This window comes from Protopterus annectens, chromosome 6.part1 (assembly GCF_019279795.1).
Source record: "Protopterus annectens isolate FY-2018-M chromosome 6.part1, PAN1.0, whole genome shotgun sequence".
Classification (NCBI taxonomy): Eukaryota; Metazoa; Chordata; order Ceratodontiformes; family Protopteridae; genus Protopterus; species Protopterus annectens.
In genome coordinates, this window is record NC_056738.1 from 454,015,113 (window position 1) to 454,035,538 (window position 20,426).

General features: G+C 37.7%; 1 protein-coding gene across 1 annotated transcript in view; it reads right to left on the reverse strand.

Moving 5' to 3' along the window:
* Positions 1-7,156: 7,156 nt before the first annotated feature.
* LOC122805622 (thioredoxin domain-containing protein 6-like) overlaps positions 7,157-20,426 on the reverse strand; it is a 563,041-nt gene continuing 549,771 nt past the window's right edge. Inside the window, exons 18-19 of the mRNA XM_044075878.1 lie at positions 18,160-18,276; positions 7,157-7,396 (exon numbers count right to left, since the gene is read on the reverse strand). Coding sequence (XP_043931813.1) covers positions 7,380-7,396; positions 18,160-18,276 — 134 coding nt within the window. The 3' untranslated portion in view covers positions 7,157-7,379. The remainder of the gene's footprint in view (positions 7,397-18,159; positions 18,277-20,426) is intronic.

Genomic DNA, 20,426 nt, shown 5'->3' on the forward strand with positions numbered 1-20,426 from the left:
CCAATAAAACTACAGCTTCTAGGTAGTAACCACTCCTCCAGGGACAGGCAGGCTGTTCAGTGTTAACCACTCCCACTGGTGAACACAGAGACTTCCCTTTAGCCCCAGCAAGCACTGGCCTTCTAGAAACTTCCAAACAGTTCAGAACAGCAAATCTGTAACTGAACTTTCTTAACTTTCAAAAAGTGTGAAAAAAGCAAGATTTTTTTTTTTCTTTTTGTTGTAGTTTAAATGTAGCAGAGATACACAAGCAGCAAAATAATCACAACAGTGCAATAAATGACCCCACACTTGAGTGCTAGGCCAAAATCGGGTAAAATGCAGTTTTTAGAGAAAAAAATGATTTTAAATTAAGTGCAATACATGAAATGCAGTAAACAGGCTCTAGATGTGTTCCAGGTACTGTTACTGTTACAGATATAAACTTTAGCAAGCTGGAAAATGCCAAAAAGTAGGCGGCAAAGCAGAAAAACTTAACAAAAAAATCAGAAGAAAATACTTAAAATCACAAAAGTGGCTCCTTTTCTTCACTCTATCCTTGTTTCAACTCTAATTCTAAATCCTACCTTTAAAAAACCTTCCTGCAACACTATTGTCATTCAGTAGAGTTATGGCGGGGCTGTAGTGCAAAGATAACAAAAGGAAAGTGTTTTCCTTTTACAATATTTCAGAGGTTTGATGTAAAAAGTTTTCATTTATAAATATGTATGTCTATATTTATCTATCTATCTATCTATATATATATATATATATATATATATATATATATATATATCTCTCTCTCTCTATATATATATATATATATATATATATATATATATATATATGTGTGTGTGTGTGTGTGTGGGTCTACCTGAAAGTATCGAAAGACCAAAAGACAAGATGGTCGAAGACGACATCATTGAGACGATGTCACAGAATCCTGAAAACAGCGAACACCCACACCATCAAAAACAAACCTCAGGAACAGAACCACTCAGCCACCATGGTGAACACTGCCTTTTCCCCACAGTAGTGCAATCTTGAAGTTGGTATATTTAGTTAAGGGGGTGTATGGGGTGAAGCCCCTCCACTTTGGTGGGTTTTATGTACTTCATTATCTGTTTTTATGTCCCGGTGGCCAAGTGGTTCTTTTCCTGAGGATGGCTTTCCGAGATCTAGGTGTTACAGGTGTTCAATATTTTCAAATTTCAAAGTTTCCTTGATAATTCTGTCTTCGACGATGTGGTATTTCAATTTTCTGAAGAAGACCCATATATATATATATATATATATATATATATATATATATATACATATGTGCGCGTGTGTGTGTGTCTGTGTGTGTGTGTGTGTGTGCCTATATATGTATACACACAGACACAAGCAACACACACAGAGATGTGCCCACCATCATTTTTAAGATGAGTTAGCTGATGATATCCTTGTTGTACCAGAAAAATATAACAAGGGTAATGATTTTGGTGGCAACTACCAAGAAATGAAGAAAAAAAAACACACGTAAGCAGTAATGCTTCCCCTACTCTCATCTTTTTTAAGTTAGTTTAGCTGATAGTATGCTAGTTACCTTTATCAAAGAAACATATAATTACAGAATGTACAAGGCAACTGGACCCAGTAGCCATTTACATCTTGCTAGTACCCACCCTTAGACATTACCTCCTCTTTCAAGGAGCTGTTCAGAAGTTATAATGGGGGGGGGGGGGGGGTGAATTTATGAATAAGCAACCAATTGTCTAATTCTTTCTTAAAGGAAGATAGTATGTCACACTGCTTGACCTAAAGAGGAATATTGTTCCAGAATAGAAGTAGTCATTGTGTGACATATTTGTCTTAACACTGTGATTTATTTATTTGTTAAAGCAGATTCAGATCTCTGGTACTAATGTTTGTTGAGCTGTATAATTTGTGAAGAAATGGTCCAGAAGGCAAGGCTCAGATTTCCCCTAAGGATTCTACAGGGCACTGAATACAGGGACAAGGCCTACATTTTTTCTATGTAGCTCAGGTCCTTTAGGGCCATGATCTTTTTGCCTGGAACCTTTGGGGTCTCCATCTACTTGATATACTTAGTAAGATACATCCCAAAAGGGGAACTGTATTTGATGTTGGGCCTGATCAGTGCAGAATATAGATGGGTAAAGACTCTCTGGATCTAGAAAAAATACCCTTTGTAATCAGTTCTGCCAGACAGAAAGATTTCCTGACCACTGTCACAACAGGATGGCAAAGGAGTGGGAGTTATATATCCATGTTCCAAGGTCAGTCGCATCTTTATTTTGGAGTGGGGTCTTATTATCAGCTGGTTGGTGGGTTTGTATGCTAAATGAAACAATACTGCATTTAGAATTTCATGTTAGCCCATTTTCAGAGCACAATCTATTGACATATGTAAGTTCACTTTGTAGTTTCTGCATATCATAAAATGATTCAAGTCTAACACACAGTTTCTAACCCTCTGTAAACGTGGCTAACCAGAGTTCCCAATTTTTGATTTGGAGATTTTATATATATATATATATATATATATATATATATATATGTATGTGTGTATATATATATATATATATATATATATATATATATATATATATATATATATATATATATATATATATATATATATATATGTATGTGTGTGTGTGTGTGTGTGTGTGTGTATATATATATATATATATATATATATATATATATATATATATATATATATATATACATATATATAGATATATACAGATATATATGCATATCTCTATGGCTCTGCTTCACTTGACCTAAAACTCATTTGACTGACACACCTTTGCCCGACACCCAATTGACCTAAATTTCATTTGGCCTGAAACTCATTTGACTGACTCCCATTTCACCGACAGCTTACAATGCTTTATTTCAGCATACTAAATCAAACCATAGACAAGCACACTTAGAACACCAGTAACTAACCCTTTCCAGAACTTAAAAACTACTTAATAACCCTCAACAGAAAAAGGACAATGTACAACTATACTAGGTGGGGGGCTATGCCCCCCACATCCCCCCAACGTGGGGGGCTTTACCCCCACCCCCCCCAATTATATATACTAACTCCAGGATTGCACTACAGTGGGGAAAAGAGCATATACCTTTAACCTGCCTTACAGTACTCTACACGTTGTCACTACTGCTGTGAACGCAAAACAAATTCGTCATATTACATTAGATACTTCCCATAAAAATGCAAATAGAAAAAAACACATTTAGAAACACTACAACACTACTTTCTGCATGACTATTGGAATGCTAACAATCAGCACTATAAGTTACAGTAATTCCTTTTATCACAAGCAAGTCACAGCTGAAGGAAAACCCACAATAACTCTATATCTTAAATGCCGGTGAAATGGGAGTCAATCAAATGAGTTTTAGGTCAAATGAAATTTATGTCAATTGGGTGTTGGTCACATGGGTGTCAGTCAATTTAGGTCAAGTGAAGTAGACCCATATATATATATATATATAAGTTTGGATCCTTGTGGTACCTGCCTTTTTAATTTCTCCAAATCTTTTGGGTTTGTAATACCATGATAGGAATGGACCCCATTCCTAAGTCTAAGTACGATTAAAGTTCATGAAATTAGTATTGTTTCACTCTTTGATGTCAGCCAAAAATGCTCTTTGCAGCACCTGCAATGTGCCCAGTAACGACTCCTTCTGTAATTCGTATGGAGTTATGTGTATTGGTAGCATGCCTAAATATGACTGTAGACTCTTTTTTATAAGACCCATTGCTCCTACTACTATTGGAACTATCTGGGTATCCTTCTCCCACATTGCTGTCATTTCTGCTTACATATCATGATATTTTATAACCTTGTGTCTCTCTGTATGCAGGGCACTGTAGTCACTGGGTGTGGCGATTTCAATGATAAATGCTGCTTTTGTCTTCTTCTTTTCTTGGACTATTATATCCAGTTTTCTAGCATCTATCTTTTGAATTGTTGGTAATGGATGATCCCATGTGATGTAGACATCATCATTTTCTATGATGCTTTATGGTTCATGTTTCCAGTGCTTTTCAGCCACTTCAGAACCATAATGTTTGCACAATCCCCAGTGCAACAGTCTCGCCACATTACTCTGCCTTTCAGTATACAGTCCTTCTGCCATTAGTATGTCACAACCAGCAACGAGGTGTGACTGTTTCCAGTTTGGTTTTACAAAACCTGCATTTGTCTGTTTCTCCCACATGTTCAATGGATTTTGTAAAGTAGTGTGCATGTAGACCACTATCTTGAGCTGCCAATATTAACCTTTCATCTCTTGGTCTGAATTCACCTCTCCTTAACCATTCCTGTGTTCATTCCTGATCAACATGAGGTTCTTCCAGAAGTTTTCTATACTTGCAACTATATTTATGCATTTTCCACATTTCTTGCCTTCTCATCTGGTCCTTCACCTTATATTCTTTCTTTTGTTTTTTGGCACATTCAGTTGCTGCCAGATTTTTATCTACGTTTGGTTTGATTTCCATTCCTGCTTGATGACGGTATGCTTCTGCTAGGTTAAGCAGAGAAGTCATCTTAGATTTATTCACCTCATGTTTCAAAACTTGTGGTACCCTAATAGTTACTTTCATGATTTCTGAGGACACACTTGTCACCATCACAGTGTGGCTTCTGTCCCTCAGCCAATCAGCTATCCATTTAACTACACAGGGATCATTTGGGAGTGCATTTAGCTTGTTGATAAATGTTGTCATGTAGTATGGTATAAAATGCCTTGGTAAAGTCCAAATATGCTATATGAACAATATAACTACTGTCCATGGCTTCTATTACCCTCTCAGAAGACTCACCAGATTCATTATAAAGCTATATTTGTCAGGACTAGTTCAAGAACATTTTGTGATCTAGCAAGCTCTGACTATTTAAAACAGAGTATTCCTGTTTATGAAACTGAGGTAACATGGTCTTTCTCAAATATGGATATTCCACAACAGTTTCCACAAGGTCTAAAGCAATGGGAGACACAAAATCCTTGTACAGAGAGGGTGACTTCTGCAGTTTTAAACCAGGTTTCAGTAACATTATTCATGTAAATATGCTGTAAATGCAGGGGAGGCTTCAAGGTCAAGCAATTTATTATTTAGATTCCTAGCATTGAGCATTAACACTCTGATATTGTCAGGTGTTTTATTTGTTATACTTTTTAGATTGGAAGAGCCAAAAAGACATTTTGGGGGTAGAAGAGTCTTTAGCCATGTGGAAGCCCTGGAATGAGACGTAGTCTGTCCTTGGCAAAGCAAGTAGGGTTGTACAACACTTCATTCCATACTGATACACACAGTAAACCCCCCCTTGAATGACACCAGTTATTCAGCCAATTGTTGAAATCAATCACATTTTCCTTGTACCTGGCATCATTCTTGGTGAAGGATGGATTCTGCTCAGTATACCAAAGTCTTTCCTAAATTTGTGACTTGCATGGAGAGCTCAGAAATCTCTCTCTGTATATGTCTTAGAGTTTTGTGTACCAGGTCATTTACACTCACGTGGACCACTATCATGTCATAGCCATACCAGTTTGTTTTGATGGCCCATGAGACATCAGAGATGTGGCAACTGAAAGACAACTTACCATCATGTAATGAGCATGGTGACTACCAGGTTTAAGAGGTGCCATGCTGAGATATCCTTACTGAACCTGGATATAGCTTTTTGTTTAGTCAGCATACATGCTCTAAATAAGGGTGGTATGCCGAGAAACAGCGAAGAGTGATCTGTTTTTTACTTCTTTCTTACTTAAATGGATTGGCCAGAAGGTTTCAGTACTGTCTGAGCCCATCCTCTTTATGTTTTGCAATTTAAAGCAAACACCAATGACCAGCATATAGGTATATAAGGCAATAAATCTATAAATAAGTTTTATTCTTCAGACCGGTTTCGGCTCACCAGCCTTAATTAGTGAATCATACTGCTTCATTACCTCTGCAGAGTTTATGCTTACACTTTCTCAAACAGATAACTTTCTTACATTATTGGATTTTTTTATAATTCTTAATCAAGTAAATTACTTAAATTAGAGCATTCTACTGTAGAGTGTTTTTAATCTGTGTCACAATCCTGCTTCCTTCTTTATTCTGTTTCTTTTTTATTATTATTTTTTGAAAAACTTAGAAAAAAAAATCAAACAATAGAAGTACACTATTTTAATTTACTAGGTTGCTTTGCAGTACTTTTTGACAGTTTTTCTCTGTTAAATGATGTTTCAAGATGGTAGCAGTTTGTTGGATTTTGAAGTTTGTGGGGGAGTAGAGATCTGTGAATGAATATGAGGTCTGGGTAGCCTGCATTAGCAGTTTCCCACTCATGGAAGAGCTCTGATACACAGGTATACAGAAATATCATTCATCAGTTTTCATTGCTCATTTTATAAGTTACATTATCTTTCTGTACATGAGATGTTTAGAAAGCCTAATGTCAAAGGAACACTTGCAATGGTACAATCCTCAACATGCTTATCATAGGATACTATGACTTATTCATAGAAATGGTACAATCCCCAACACACCAACTGAAATGGTACAATCCCCAACAAGCTTATCATAGGATACCTTGACTTATCAATGGAAATGGTACAGTCCCCAACATGCTTATCATAGGATACCTTGACTTATCAATGGAAATGGTACAATCCCCAACATGCTTATCATAGGATACCTTGACTCATCAATGGAAATGGTACAATCCCCAACACGCTTATCATAGGATACCATGACTCATCAATGGAAAACTGGCTATGTGCCAGCTACGTTGGCAACTACAATACCTTGGAGAACAGCAGTAGGCACATGGTATGAAGATCAACTGGGACACAGGCTGCCTGATTTAGCATATTGAATAATGATAAGGTTCTTAACACTGTTTATCTACTGGTATGTACCCTGGTCAATACCTCAAATTAACCCTAGACAGTTTCTGCTGCATTCCACTATGTTTGGATGGTGCCACAGATGAGCAAAGCTAGATTCTATAGTGGATTCTCATCATTGTGGGAGTTGTATACTAATCTTCCAGAAGTTTAAGTGAAAAACACCAAGCAGCCCTGAGGTACTTTTGTAATTATGTGTAAAGAGAAAGGTCATATATAAGATCAAACAGTGCAAAATTAACATATGTACAGTATCAAAAATGTACAAATATTTTATTAAATAATACAGAATATTTATGTAAAGTGTACATGTTACATGAACATATAAGGAAAATATAAAATAATTATTCTGTTCAGTTGAAAAAGGTAATATTATCATTTAATATGAGTACATCCAGTGATGAGAGCAAACATGATAGAGCATTATATAGTTGTTGCAGTTTATCAGTTTTCTTCCATATATTCCTGTGTTATGCTTCTTCAGCACCTGAAAAAAGAGAAGCATATGACCTCTTAGATCAGCAGGGCAAAGCAAGTATTATCTACTAAATGATGCAAAATATAATTAAATGGTGACTCATTTCTTCGTTATAAAGACAGCCAGACTCATACATTTTGGGAATAGGCTGACAGCGGTTTTGGTTACATCAACCTCTGTAGTACAAATAGCTGGAGTCTCAGCAATAAAAGTACAAATATACTGCAAATAATTATTATGTTAAAAAAGACAGCTCTATGTAGATAATGTACAAATGTACAAATGCATGCTGAAGGGACGTGTGTGTGTGTGTGTGTGTGTGTGTGTGTGTGTGTGTGTGTGTGTGTGTGTGTGTGTGTGTGTTACTGAAATACAGGCACACTGACATCAAGTGTTACTGGATCACAAAGAAAATTTACATAACCAAAAATATGGATTAGCATGGCAACTTTCCTTTAAAATGAAAAAATCAGTATTCTTTATGCACTAACAACTAATTCCAGTTTGTATTCCATATGTAAGATTGTGACTTATTTTTGTATAATATAGTATCTTCTATTGTACCCCAGTCTCTTCTGGTCATTTGGGCTATTCCTACTTATCGAGTTTGTGTAAAAAGTAAATAAATAAAGATGAATAACTAATCCTGCAAACAAATGACAAACAATCTCTTTCTAGAGTCAGAAACATGGTGGCATTTGTTTATGTTATGTCATTACCATCTTAACCACGGTGGGAGCATTTATTCCTAAGTGCCAAACCTTGTATGTTTTATGTTGCCAGTGGTTAAAAACTACAATCTTCTAATGATGTATTCTGTAGTAGCAAACTGAAAATTTTTATTTTCATGGTTATACAAGAATTTTAGAGTAGGGGTCTCCAATGAACAAACTGGAGTAATGTAGTCCCAAAACAGGGCCTAGGTTAACCTTAATGGCATCCCGTATTCTACTCTGATATGACTCTCTCCCAGCACTCTTTAAACTCCTTAACCTGATTAGAACTACTGCCAATATAAACACCTGATCTAGTAACCTAAACCTGCACTAACATTTCAGCAGACTAAGATGGTGTGACAGGTATCTAATCCAGCAGCTCCACCATTTCTGGAATAGGCTTCTCCTACTTATTACATAGAGTACTTCCCTTTGCAATCTGTAAAACCAATGTGAATGACTGTAAGGGTGATCACAATTTTTCATCTGGAATATATATATGGGGAAAATCAACCTAATGGGGGGGGGGGCACTGTTGGTCTCCCACCAATGTAGGGTGATACAGCTGAGTTTCTAATTGGTAAGAACCTATGAACCAATGCCACTATGATAGTTCTTGTACTTTTTCAGAGTAGATCATGTATTCCATCACTAATTTTTTTCTGATTGGGCATCTGTATATATATATATATATATATATATATATATATATATATATATATATACATATATATATATATATGTATGGTTCCCATTCAGAAGCCTGAAACATCATAAGCCTGAAAATCAAAATCCTGAAACCAAAAGCCTGAAAATTCAGAATCCTGAAAACTCAAAATCCTGAAAGCCCAAAATCCTGAAACTCAAAATCCTGAAAACACAAATAATGCTAATATGTCACTATAAAGACACTAATATCTACCAACTGACCCTGACCCTAACCCTAACCCTAAGGTCCGTCACTATCACACACTCACCTGAGCCGCGCCCTAACCCTAACTCACTTAAACCGCCTCTAACCCCAATATTTGTCACTATTGCATACATGCCTAACCTGCGCCCTAACCCTAACTCACTTAAACCGCCCCAACCCTAACATAAAACCAACCGCACACTTACCTGACCCCAACGCATGACCTAACACCACAGGGCTAACAATAGCAAAGCCACAATGACATCAGTATGTCTATTTTGTGTTTTCAGGATTTTGAGTTTTCAGGATTCTGAATTTTCAGGCTTTTGGTTTCAGGATTTTGATTTTCAGGCTTATGATGTTTCAGGCTTCTGAATGGGAACCATATATATATATATACACACACACACACACACACACACACACACACACACACACACACACACACACACACACACACACACGCACACACGCACACACACACACACACACACACACACACACACACACACACACACACACACACACACACACACACACACACACACACACACACACACACACACACACACACACACACACACACACACACACACACACACTCACACGCACACACACACACACACACACACACACACACACACACACACACACACACACACACACACACACACACACACACACACACACACACGACACTGGTGGACTTGTTGTTTGCTATCTACTTGAGTCCCACGTGCTGGCATGGTTTCAAATTGTAGTAAGTCTCATCATATACACTTATACAATGAGCTGGATATGAAGTCATATAAAAGCTAAATATTAAACAAAGTCGGCTGAAATGGAGCAGTGTAATGATGAAAGGTTCCATTGCTGGATACTGGACTCAATATTATTTAGTTTTTTTTTTTTTTTTTTTACAATTTAGCAGTACAGAATTTTATCGAGATGTCCACATTTATAAATGAGTTTAAGACTGGATGTCTGAGTAATAGTGCTATATCTGTGATTTAGGTTCATAGGTTCATAGGTTTATACTAGGCTATCTGCCCTAAGGCATTTATAAGCCTAGCCCAAAGTTTTGTGGCTTACGCCACCCCTTATATGAAAAAAATACTGTGCCCATTAGTTTGTTGTGCCTCTGTCCAGCAGTGACACAGAGATGATTCCCGGGGTAAACCTACGATCTCCCATCCACAGGTCAAGATTTCTCTTGAACAGAGCCAGCAAGGTGCTCTGCCTCACATGGACCGGGATTTTATTCCACAGCATAGGGAGTCTCTGAGTGATAAATCTATCCCTCCAGAACATCCTATTTATATCCGTGCTAAGGTTTAAGTCACTTGCTCTAGTGGTTTTGGTGGATTTGGATTTTTTGAGGTGGAGCATGTCCATTAATTCCGGGTTGGACATGGCCTTGTATGTCAGGCACATGTCACCTCTGAGCAGACGGTATGCGACTGATTAGAGCTGGAGTTTCTTCAATCTGGCAGCATATGACAGATTTTGGAGTCCCTTTATCCTTTTGGTGAGGAACTTTTGGGGTCTCTCCAATTGCTGCAGATGTCGGGTGAGATACATCCTGAATGGGGCATTGTACTCGATCATTGGTCTGATAAGTGAAGAGTACAGGGGAACAATGACCTCACTAGATCTGGATGTGAATCCCTTCATGATCAGGTGGGCAATGTAGAAGGTCTTTCTAACCACTTTAGCAATGTGAGTGTCAAAAGAAAGGCCACTGTCAACCTGGGTCCCCAGGTCCCTGATAACCTCTTCTGTGCTTAGTGGATTGCCACCTATATGGTAGCTTGGGATTACCTTGTTTTTCCCGAAGGGTATGACTATACATTTTTTGGCGTTTAACTTCAGGCCATGGCTCTGGCACCACCTATCTGTTTCCGTGAGTCCCTTCTGAAGGATATCCGTGTCCGATGCACTTTCCACTATGGCGCCCAGTTTGCAGTCGTCTGCAAACTTTGTCAGCCAAAGTCCTCCCATGTTGGCCTGTACTTCTGAGAAGTAGATGCCGAACAATAGGGGGCCAAGGACCGAGCCCTGTGGGACACCACTTGTGACCGGCTTGGAGTCTGACATAGCGCCAGCAACTCTAACCCTGTGGGTTCTGTCCTTAAGCCAGTTTGCAACCCATCTTGTGACATATGGGTTTACATTTAAGCTGGTAAGTTTTTATACAATACTCGAGTGGGGTATTGTGTCGAAAGCCTTTGCAAGGTCAAGGTAGGCTGTATGGACTGCCTTTCCCTCATCAATGGCCTTGGTGACTGTTTCGAAGAAGTCGACCAAGTTCAAAAGGCATGATCTGCCCTTGACGAAGCCAAACTGGGTCGGGTCCAATGTCTGCAAGTCCCCTATATCTTTGTTTATGAGAGCTCCATTATGATCCTCTCCATAGCTTTGCAGACTAGACTTGTTAAGCTTATGGGGAGGTAATTACCAGGGTCCATAGAGGCACCGCCTTTGTGGAGTGGGACAGTTCATTAAGTTAGACTCTGTATCTTGTACACTTAACCGAGGTGACCTCTGCCTAATCTTTAAAGCAATGTCTGAGCCAGTTTTTTTGTTTGTTTGTTTTTGATACTAGTATTTTGACATCCACTTTTTGCCTACTAAGTTAGGTGTCTTCAGGTCATGTCTGATTTTGTAATGGGGGTAGTTCAGTACAGGCAGTACTCTTCTCTCCCAACCTCTCCTTCCCCCATACCCTCCATCACCCATCTGCCCCATTACTCACTCTTCATTTTTACTTTCCATGTTGCAGATTATATACAGCAAGAAATAGAAAGGTTGTCTACATTTTATGACTTGGATGAGTTAGAAACTGTAGAGAAGGTACTTTACAAATTCAACAGAGGTACAACTCCTTATAGCCAGATGTACCATCTGTGAAGTGGATGTGATTGCCATAAATGTGGTACTATCAGTTGCCTCTGTAAGGTAGCAAGGCTTTTGCTGCCTTTTTTTTAACTGGATAATATGGTGCACTGTCATAGATGCTCCGTTTAGAAGTTAAGCCTTCTGAGTGGTGAAAGAGTATGTATAACCGGGTCTATATTATATGTTTAAAGTCTGAAAACTTCGAATCTCATAAGATCGACTCCATATGAGCGATGTTTTCAAACATCAAATATAAAATATAAACAAACTAAAAATAAAAAACCTACCTGAATGCTCTATGCAGGGGGGCAAGCCCCCCTGCACCCCCCCACCCCCCCACTACTTAAATATACCAACTCCAAGATCTCGCTACATTGAAGTGAAGGGAAATATTCCCTACGGTGATCTCCATTGAAACGTTCAGTGTTTGAAAACTTCGCTCATATGATGTCGATCATATGAGATTCGAAGTTTTCAAACTTCGAACTTATAATATAGACCTGTATAACCTACTCGCTAACAGTTTTTTTTTTATTAAACCTCTCTCATTTAGTACAAAGAAATTAGCCAAACCCTAATGACAGTTTAGCAAGACACTTGCCACCCTGATTGCATGCTTATTGTACACTAGTGGCAAAAACATTTTCCTAGTTTGCCTCAGCCTGAACAGCCATACAGCAGGACAGGTAGTTTCTAAACATCATAAAAGAAACTGTATCTTTCTTCTAGTTAATCCCTTTTGACAGATCAGGTGGTATTAGTAAAGTTTTTTGGCACAGCCTCAGTCAGTACTAGCAAAAGGGGAAGTAGAGACTGTTCTCCCAGAAAAGCTTCTATTTCTGATATTTCTTGGTCAGTATTAAATCAGGAGGGTTCATGTCAGAGTCTAGGTGTAACTGACTTTAATTTTTACATCAGATATGTGAAATTTTATAAGACAATCCTTCAAGCCTTTTTGCAGGATTTGGTGATACCATCAATAGAATTAATAGATACTTACAGACTTAGTAGTATCTCAAAGCCACAGAGGAGGTTACTACACTTTGTAGTTGTTATTCCACAATTTCAGTACATGCTTCTGGCATGTCATCTTCTCAATAGTCTCAGGACCTTTACAAAGGTGATGATCATAATGTCCCTTTACCCCTCCTTCACATGTAGACAAGGTCGGTGGGTGGGTGCAATGGGGATGTGCAGCATTTTGTCCATCCTCAGAAGTGGCTCAACCAATGTCCCTCACATATTCTCATTTTGGACAACACCTCTCCTTATGTATTTTCAGCATCTACTGGAGATCTAACATGAGGAAAGTCCATGCATGTGCCCTCCCCACAGGATAGGCACTCCCGTCCTTGAGCTACTAATCAAATCTGAGTTGCCTGGACTGCAGTCAGAGATCTATCCTTTATACCATGGCACAGGTCAATGCAGTCATTACTTTGATGACTGACAGTGCAAGAACCTGGATGACTGCCATACATAGGAAGTGAAGATTAGGCAAAATCACACTGAATGGAATAGTAAGTGGACAGCAATATATATTTTTTTATAATCCCGTTATATGTTGGCACTGTTGTTGTTACCAGCAAGTATATGTGAAAGTCAGCATAGGAAATATGTGTTTGCTACTATTTAGTTCAATTACGTCAGGTGGTAGTTGTGGTAGCAATAACCATTTGAAATCTTAGGACCTGCTTTGCCAAGATGTGGAGATTAAATAGCTGAAAATACAGACTTACATATATTAAGTCTGGGTTTGCTGTTTCTCAGAATATTTACTTTTCTCCATGGTATGATGATATCAGAGTTGGTATATATAAGTTTGGGGGGGGGGGACTTGCCACCCACATAAAAACATCAAGTTTAAAGGAGAAGTCCAATGTTTCATATTTGTTTTTATTCTGCATTTTCTGTCATACGTTCATAGATGAATACTAGGCTAGCTGCTTTGAAGGGTCTTTTATGCATAGCCAATAACCTGAGGTCAGAATCAAACCCCATACCTGTATACATGAGGGGAAGACCTTAACCATTATGCTAAACCCACCTTTACAAATCCTTATTGCTTTAGCCGGGAAGCAAACCCTAGCCTCCCCCATGGCAGGTGAGAATTCTACCACTGAACCGCCAATGCTCCAGATAACAACATGCTGTCTGCATGCCTGGCACTCCTATTTCTCTAACCAGCCAGTGCACCCAATGTTAGACATGTAACAATAATAACCACATGTCTTTTTGCTGTTGTTATTGTTATCATGAGATTTGGCAAAACGAGTTTTGAGATTTCAATAGAGAGCTAGTTGTAGCACCTCATGTAAAATGACTGCTGCTGTTCGGGTTTCCATAGGGATGTGTTCTAGTATGCAACACCATCTCACAGTGCATGCACATTACTTGCTGTGCCACTGTGTGTGCGCCTATGTCTTTTTCTGCATACACGTAGCAATGTTTGTGCAGGGGCACATCCTTGCATGCTGCCTATCATGCAGCAAAAGGGAAACATATATGGGTCTCTGGCTTACATCATTGTTTACAATTGTCACTATTCCTTGATGCACATTTTTCTTTCAGTATGCGCAGAACATGATAGTAATCATGTTAGTTACTACAGGAGGCAGGGAAGGCACGCAGCTGTTCACAAGTATTGACATGTATTTTAAATATTTTCAATCCACTGTCAAGAGAGATTCACATAAGACAAACTTCTCTTTATGTCTTCTCACTGCAAGTATGGATTATAGATTTGCTCAGCAGGCACTTCTGTCACATTCCATTCCTGCTGAGGCTGTGGCTGAGGAATATGAGGGTGGCAAATATGAGAGTTAATTGTCAGAGAGGGCCCTGGCCTTTCACTGGCAGGTAACCTACCTATATTACCTAGGGGTACAGTATATGTTACAACATTAAATAGCCACATTGTTGAATGGCATTCTCATCAACAATGCAGTTCGTCAAACCATTCTGACTGAGATTGCATTACAGTGGGGAATCCGGAAATTTGCCCCTTTTCTCACTGAAGTGTGATTTGGGAATTGGTATATATAATCAGTGGGGGTGTGGGGGTTCAGTGGACTGCATTGTCGATGAAATGCCATTCGACAATGTGGCAATTTGATGAAATGATATACAGCCTATTACTTGGGATGGCCCAGCAGCAGCTGAAGCAGGTGGTGAAGTTGCTGTATATAAGTATCTGAGGGTTATGGGTACAATTCCCCATGCTAGGGGTGCAAGGGGGTGCTCCCTGATGTAATGAGGCTATGCTTTCTAAATAAAATACAGATTAGATGATCACCTGTGTATAATTATGAATATTCCTTAGAACCAGTCAAAGCCCCCACTGCATTATGAATATTCCTTAGAACCAGTCGAAGCCCTCACTGCATATTATAATAGATTTGGTTGAAGATGTAAAAAAAAATACTTGAATTGTTCTGGTTATTTGACTGATTTTTGATTATAGCCTTGGATGACAAAATCTGATTTGTAATTATTAAATCTCTTTTGCCTCAGTACTTTCTATTTGACCTCAGGGTATTTGTCTGGCTGCCTAGCATCCTTATAGGATTTACTGATTCATTTCACCTTATCTTAGTTATATTACCCCCAGGATTTCTCATTATGCAATTGGTTATTCCTGTCCACAGATGCAAACAAACAAAGCTTATCTCTGCCATGGGTAACCTATGTTTCTAAATAAGCCTGGACTGTTGTCAGGCTAGTCATGCTGGGAAGAATCAAGTTTAAAAATTCTTCTTCAGAGACACTGGTGATAATGGATCATGTACTGTCATCCCCACCATAACACAAAAGCCTATCCCATTTCTGCCTCCCCACTCCAAGTAGTGAAACTCATACAGTTGCTGCAGAAGTGGCCTCTTGATTTGAAGTCACCACCAACAACCCCATCCATATTACAACTCATTGGCAAGGATGGAATATGGCGCGCAACATTTTGTCATGAACAACATATACATTTGTCGCTCTTAAGGAGAGTATTGATGACATTTCCTTCCTTTAGTTACAGTATTTTATAGTGACAGAGTGAAAGGTACCTAGAAATGTGGAAAGTGTACTATGTGTAGGTATATAAATGAAAGGCCAAATTAACAGCTTCCTAATATAGACAAAATACATGGTGCAAAGTAATCATTATGACTGTGAGTCTAAAGGAATTGCTTATATAGCAACATGTTAAATTAAGCATTCTTTATAGAATAAAGCCCTACCTTACAAACTCATCCAGAAAGGCAATCGCCAGGACCCACTTACTATCCTCCTTATTCTATGAATCTCCTATACTCACAAACCTCAAAAAGTCTGACTTAAAGAAACTTGCATCTTGCTACCATAAGATAGCCAGTTTTGCCACCGTCCTACCTTACAAAACACATAACTGCCTTGCTCTGAAACAACTCAAATGGCTAGAACTTCCAAACCTCCTAACCCTAAACCATCTTTCCATAACCCATTCCATAGTACATCTGCCTGACAAATGCCCAGCTCTAAAAAGCCTAGTACAAATACACCAAAACAGCAGGTCCCTACGTTCCTCTGAGAAACTTCTGCTAAAAGTTACAAAATCCAACAACAGCTTTGGTGACTCGCTATACTCTACCAACATCTCTAAAACATGGAACTCCACCTCTCAAAACATTCTAAGCACAAACAACCCAACTCACTTCAGAGATCCACCTAAACAAAAACTGGCTATGCTCCTGCTCCTCACCAGGCTGAACTTACCTGACTCTGCGCCTGCCTCTGATCTTCTACATTCTCCCCCGATATTCTAAATTTTCATTCACTTTAACTCTGTAGCTAACTGTATCTTATGATATTTTATTGTAGTCTACAAACAAATTTGAGTTCCAAATTCCATTGACCATGATGTCTATTATATGATTCTGTAACATTTAGCTACTAAGTAGAACTGTTTTATTATGTGTGATTTTTATGTGAAATTATTTTTCCAAGTGAAACTCTGTTACTGCGTGTAATTTTTGTGAAACTGTTTATGTGATTACTTATGTAGTGAACTATTACATTTTTTTGTAATTCTATCTGGAGCTTTTCTCCCTGGGCCTCCACTGAAAATGGGCTACTAACCCAGATGGACTTTCCCGGTAAACAAATGTTAAATAAATAAATAAAATAAATGTTCTGTTTGTTCATGTTATTATGTGGAATACTCTAATAGGAAATTGGCACATCGTATTTATGAACATATATATTCTATTTGCAATAAAGTCAAAACTAATGCTCTGTATAAACATTTCAAGGAATTTCAAGGTTTTTAAAAAATATTTTTTGTAGTAGGCAATGTAGTTAGTAGTTTGTGGGGTGGTACTTTTCATAATGAATTGAAAAGGAAGGAATTACACTGGCAGCTCATAATAAGAGCTGACAATTCTCCTGGTTTAAACAAACACATTAATATTAAATGCATTTTGGAGGCTTGCTCTCTAAGGTAGCACTCAGTTAATAGTTAGTTCCTAAAATCGCTTAAAGATATTATAAGGAATTTTAAAAATGGAAGGATTTGATTGTGATGTTTTCAAATATTGTTTATGTTAAATGTTTTTACTTTTTTGCTGTTGCTAGTCAATCATGAGATTTGAGTCGTGATTTATTTGATTTTAAATGACTGATTTGTTATATGAGTGATATCTCTAAAGAAATCTGCTTGAATTCTGGATGAAAACACTAAAGTTTATATTAAACAGTTTCATATTTTCTGTCTTTTTTGCATTTTCTAGTTGTTTTAACAACGACTGCCTACTACATAATAGTGTTTAGTTTAATTATTATTGTTATTTACACACACACACAGACACACACACACACACACACACACACACACACACACACACACACACACACACACACACACTCACATACAAACTCACGTATATCACAAGTGATATTTTTATATGGGAAATGAATTGCATACCAGTTCTGCTAACTTAGAACAACTAACCGCAGGTTGCAGCAAAAGAAAATATTGTCAGCTTTTTCTGGGGTTGATATTTCTTTTGTTGACCAAATGTGCTCAAAGAAGCTCTGCATATCAGTGAAACCAAAATATATCTCTCAGCAATAAAGTCATAGAGAAAGACAGGCACTGTAAAATAAGTTACTGCAGTATGGAATATGCCAAGCAATTTACAAAGAAATGGAATAAAACCATTGCCCATTCCATAAAACATGCATAATACAGGATACTTGTCTGAAATAACCATTATTACCAGTTTTTTCCTCAGGTAATGTGTCCTCATTGTTTATCTCTGGCTCACTACTGGTCACTTCTGTTAGACCTCTTGACAGTTCACTTTCAGGATCACCTGTGTCTTCAGAAATTAATTCTGTTAAATAAATTAGAACAGTTTTACACAAGACTGTGATCACAAAAAGTCAGTCAGTTTCAATAAACCTACCATGTCATCACACAAAGTTTCTCTTCTGTAAAATAAATAAATACAACTATGGAAATAAATTAAACCTCATACTTAGAAAAACAAATAAAATGTCTCAGTTATTTATTAATTTATTTTATGTTTAGAGGTACATGTACCAATTACACAATGACCATTTTCAAGCATGATCCCGAGCCATACACAGTTCAGCACTGCAAACTAGAAAACAAAATGGAGCAAGCAAAAACCAGCAACATGAAATAGTGCAGATTATACTGTAACTCAGACGGAGATGTGAGCAATGTTTATTTAGCTAGAAAGATACAAGATAGATAAATATCGCACACAAATCAAACAAAGAGAGAAAGAGTACCAATGCAGCTGAGCTGACTCCTAAAATAGCTTAAGAAAACAAAATGCTGCAGCAAGATGCAGAAAAGAAGTCAGGCTGAAGGAAACAAAAGCATGTGAAAGACCTCTCAGATTTAGCAATATTGGGGCAAAAAGAAAGTAACAAGAGATTACTCATTTTGCATGCTTGTATGGGAAAAGGTCAATATGAAGGAGAGTCGGGGAGAGTTACAGGTTCTGTGCGTCACATAATCAAAGGCAGAAGATTCCATGCATGTCTTGAAGGGAAGAGTGAATAAACGGGAGACTCTGTAGATCTAGTGTGTCTGAAGTGGGAATAGGGTGGCTCAACCCAGTAAAGCACATTAGCAACTGCTTCAGTGATACCAGCTCATCCAAACTCCCAGGAGCCGTCCTATCTGATTTGTAGTCCTTAATGAGTTGTTTCATATGCAAATGAGAAGACGGTGATGGTGATAAGTAGTTTGTATGGTTGGAGAGGTGATCACTACAAGTCAGAAGAGAATAAGTACAGGTGGGGGGAGCCATTTCAGAATATGGCAAATGTTTATCCTCCAAACTTAGGCACGCAGGTATTTATGATGAGTCACAATGAATATCAGGATGGATGTAGCTCCAACAAAAATAAATAAAGAAATATCTATATCTGTATATCTATATCTATCTATCTATATATATATATATATATATATATATATATATACACATAAACAGAGAGACTATAGGTGAAGATGGGAAGGATCAGACCCTTCTATATGGTAACGCATAAGTAAGTGGTCAGAGAAGAAATAGTCCTGTATCTAATGCCAGTTTTCATATTTAGAAATGTACACATTTCACTGACATGAGCAGTTAAGTTAGAACCTGATCAGTTTTAACACTGAACTATTCAAAGACTGAGATATTGATAAATGAGTTTCACTGGGATATACAACAGAGAGGGGCTAGAAGTATATTTATGCTTGATAACAGATTTAAATAATACAGAGTAGTTAAACCTCTCAACTGTCTAGATTTTTGCCCCATATTTTTGCCGTGTTCCACAAAAAATGTGTAGTTTTCTGGTAAATCACTGAGGACTGAAATTATTAAATAATGACATACATTTAAGTTTCAGATTTCATAGCCATCAAAAAATGTATACTAACACAATCCTGTTATTCTAATAATTTTCTAAGTTTATAAGAGCAGTATTTAAAATCTGACCCTATTTTTGGACCTTTGCTCCCATCCCACCCAGTATTTTAGGCCCTTGCTAACCAATAGGTTATCTTCTATACCAGATGTCTTGAGTACAGTTAATAATAAGTCTCCTCCAAAACTTGAATCAGACTACCGTATTAGTTTTCTGTGTACTTACTCTTTGGACCATCATAACATAAAAGAAATTTTGTACAAAAATTGGTCCATTATAACAGAAGACCAAGGTTTAGTCAAAATGTTAGGCATACAACCCAAAATCACCTTTAGAAGAGGGGTGAATTTAAAGGCCATATTAGAAAGGAAAAATACTATTAACATCCAAGCTAATGCGGACATGCACAAATGTGGTGCATGCCACCAATGCAAGTTTATTAGGGATGACAATAAGAATAAAATTAAATTGAAAAATAAAACATTTGTCATAAAAGGGAGACATAATTGTCAAACTAAAGGTATTATATATGCAGCCACGTGTTCTCAATGTTCCGTATTTTATATTGGAAAGACAGAGAGAAAACTGAGAC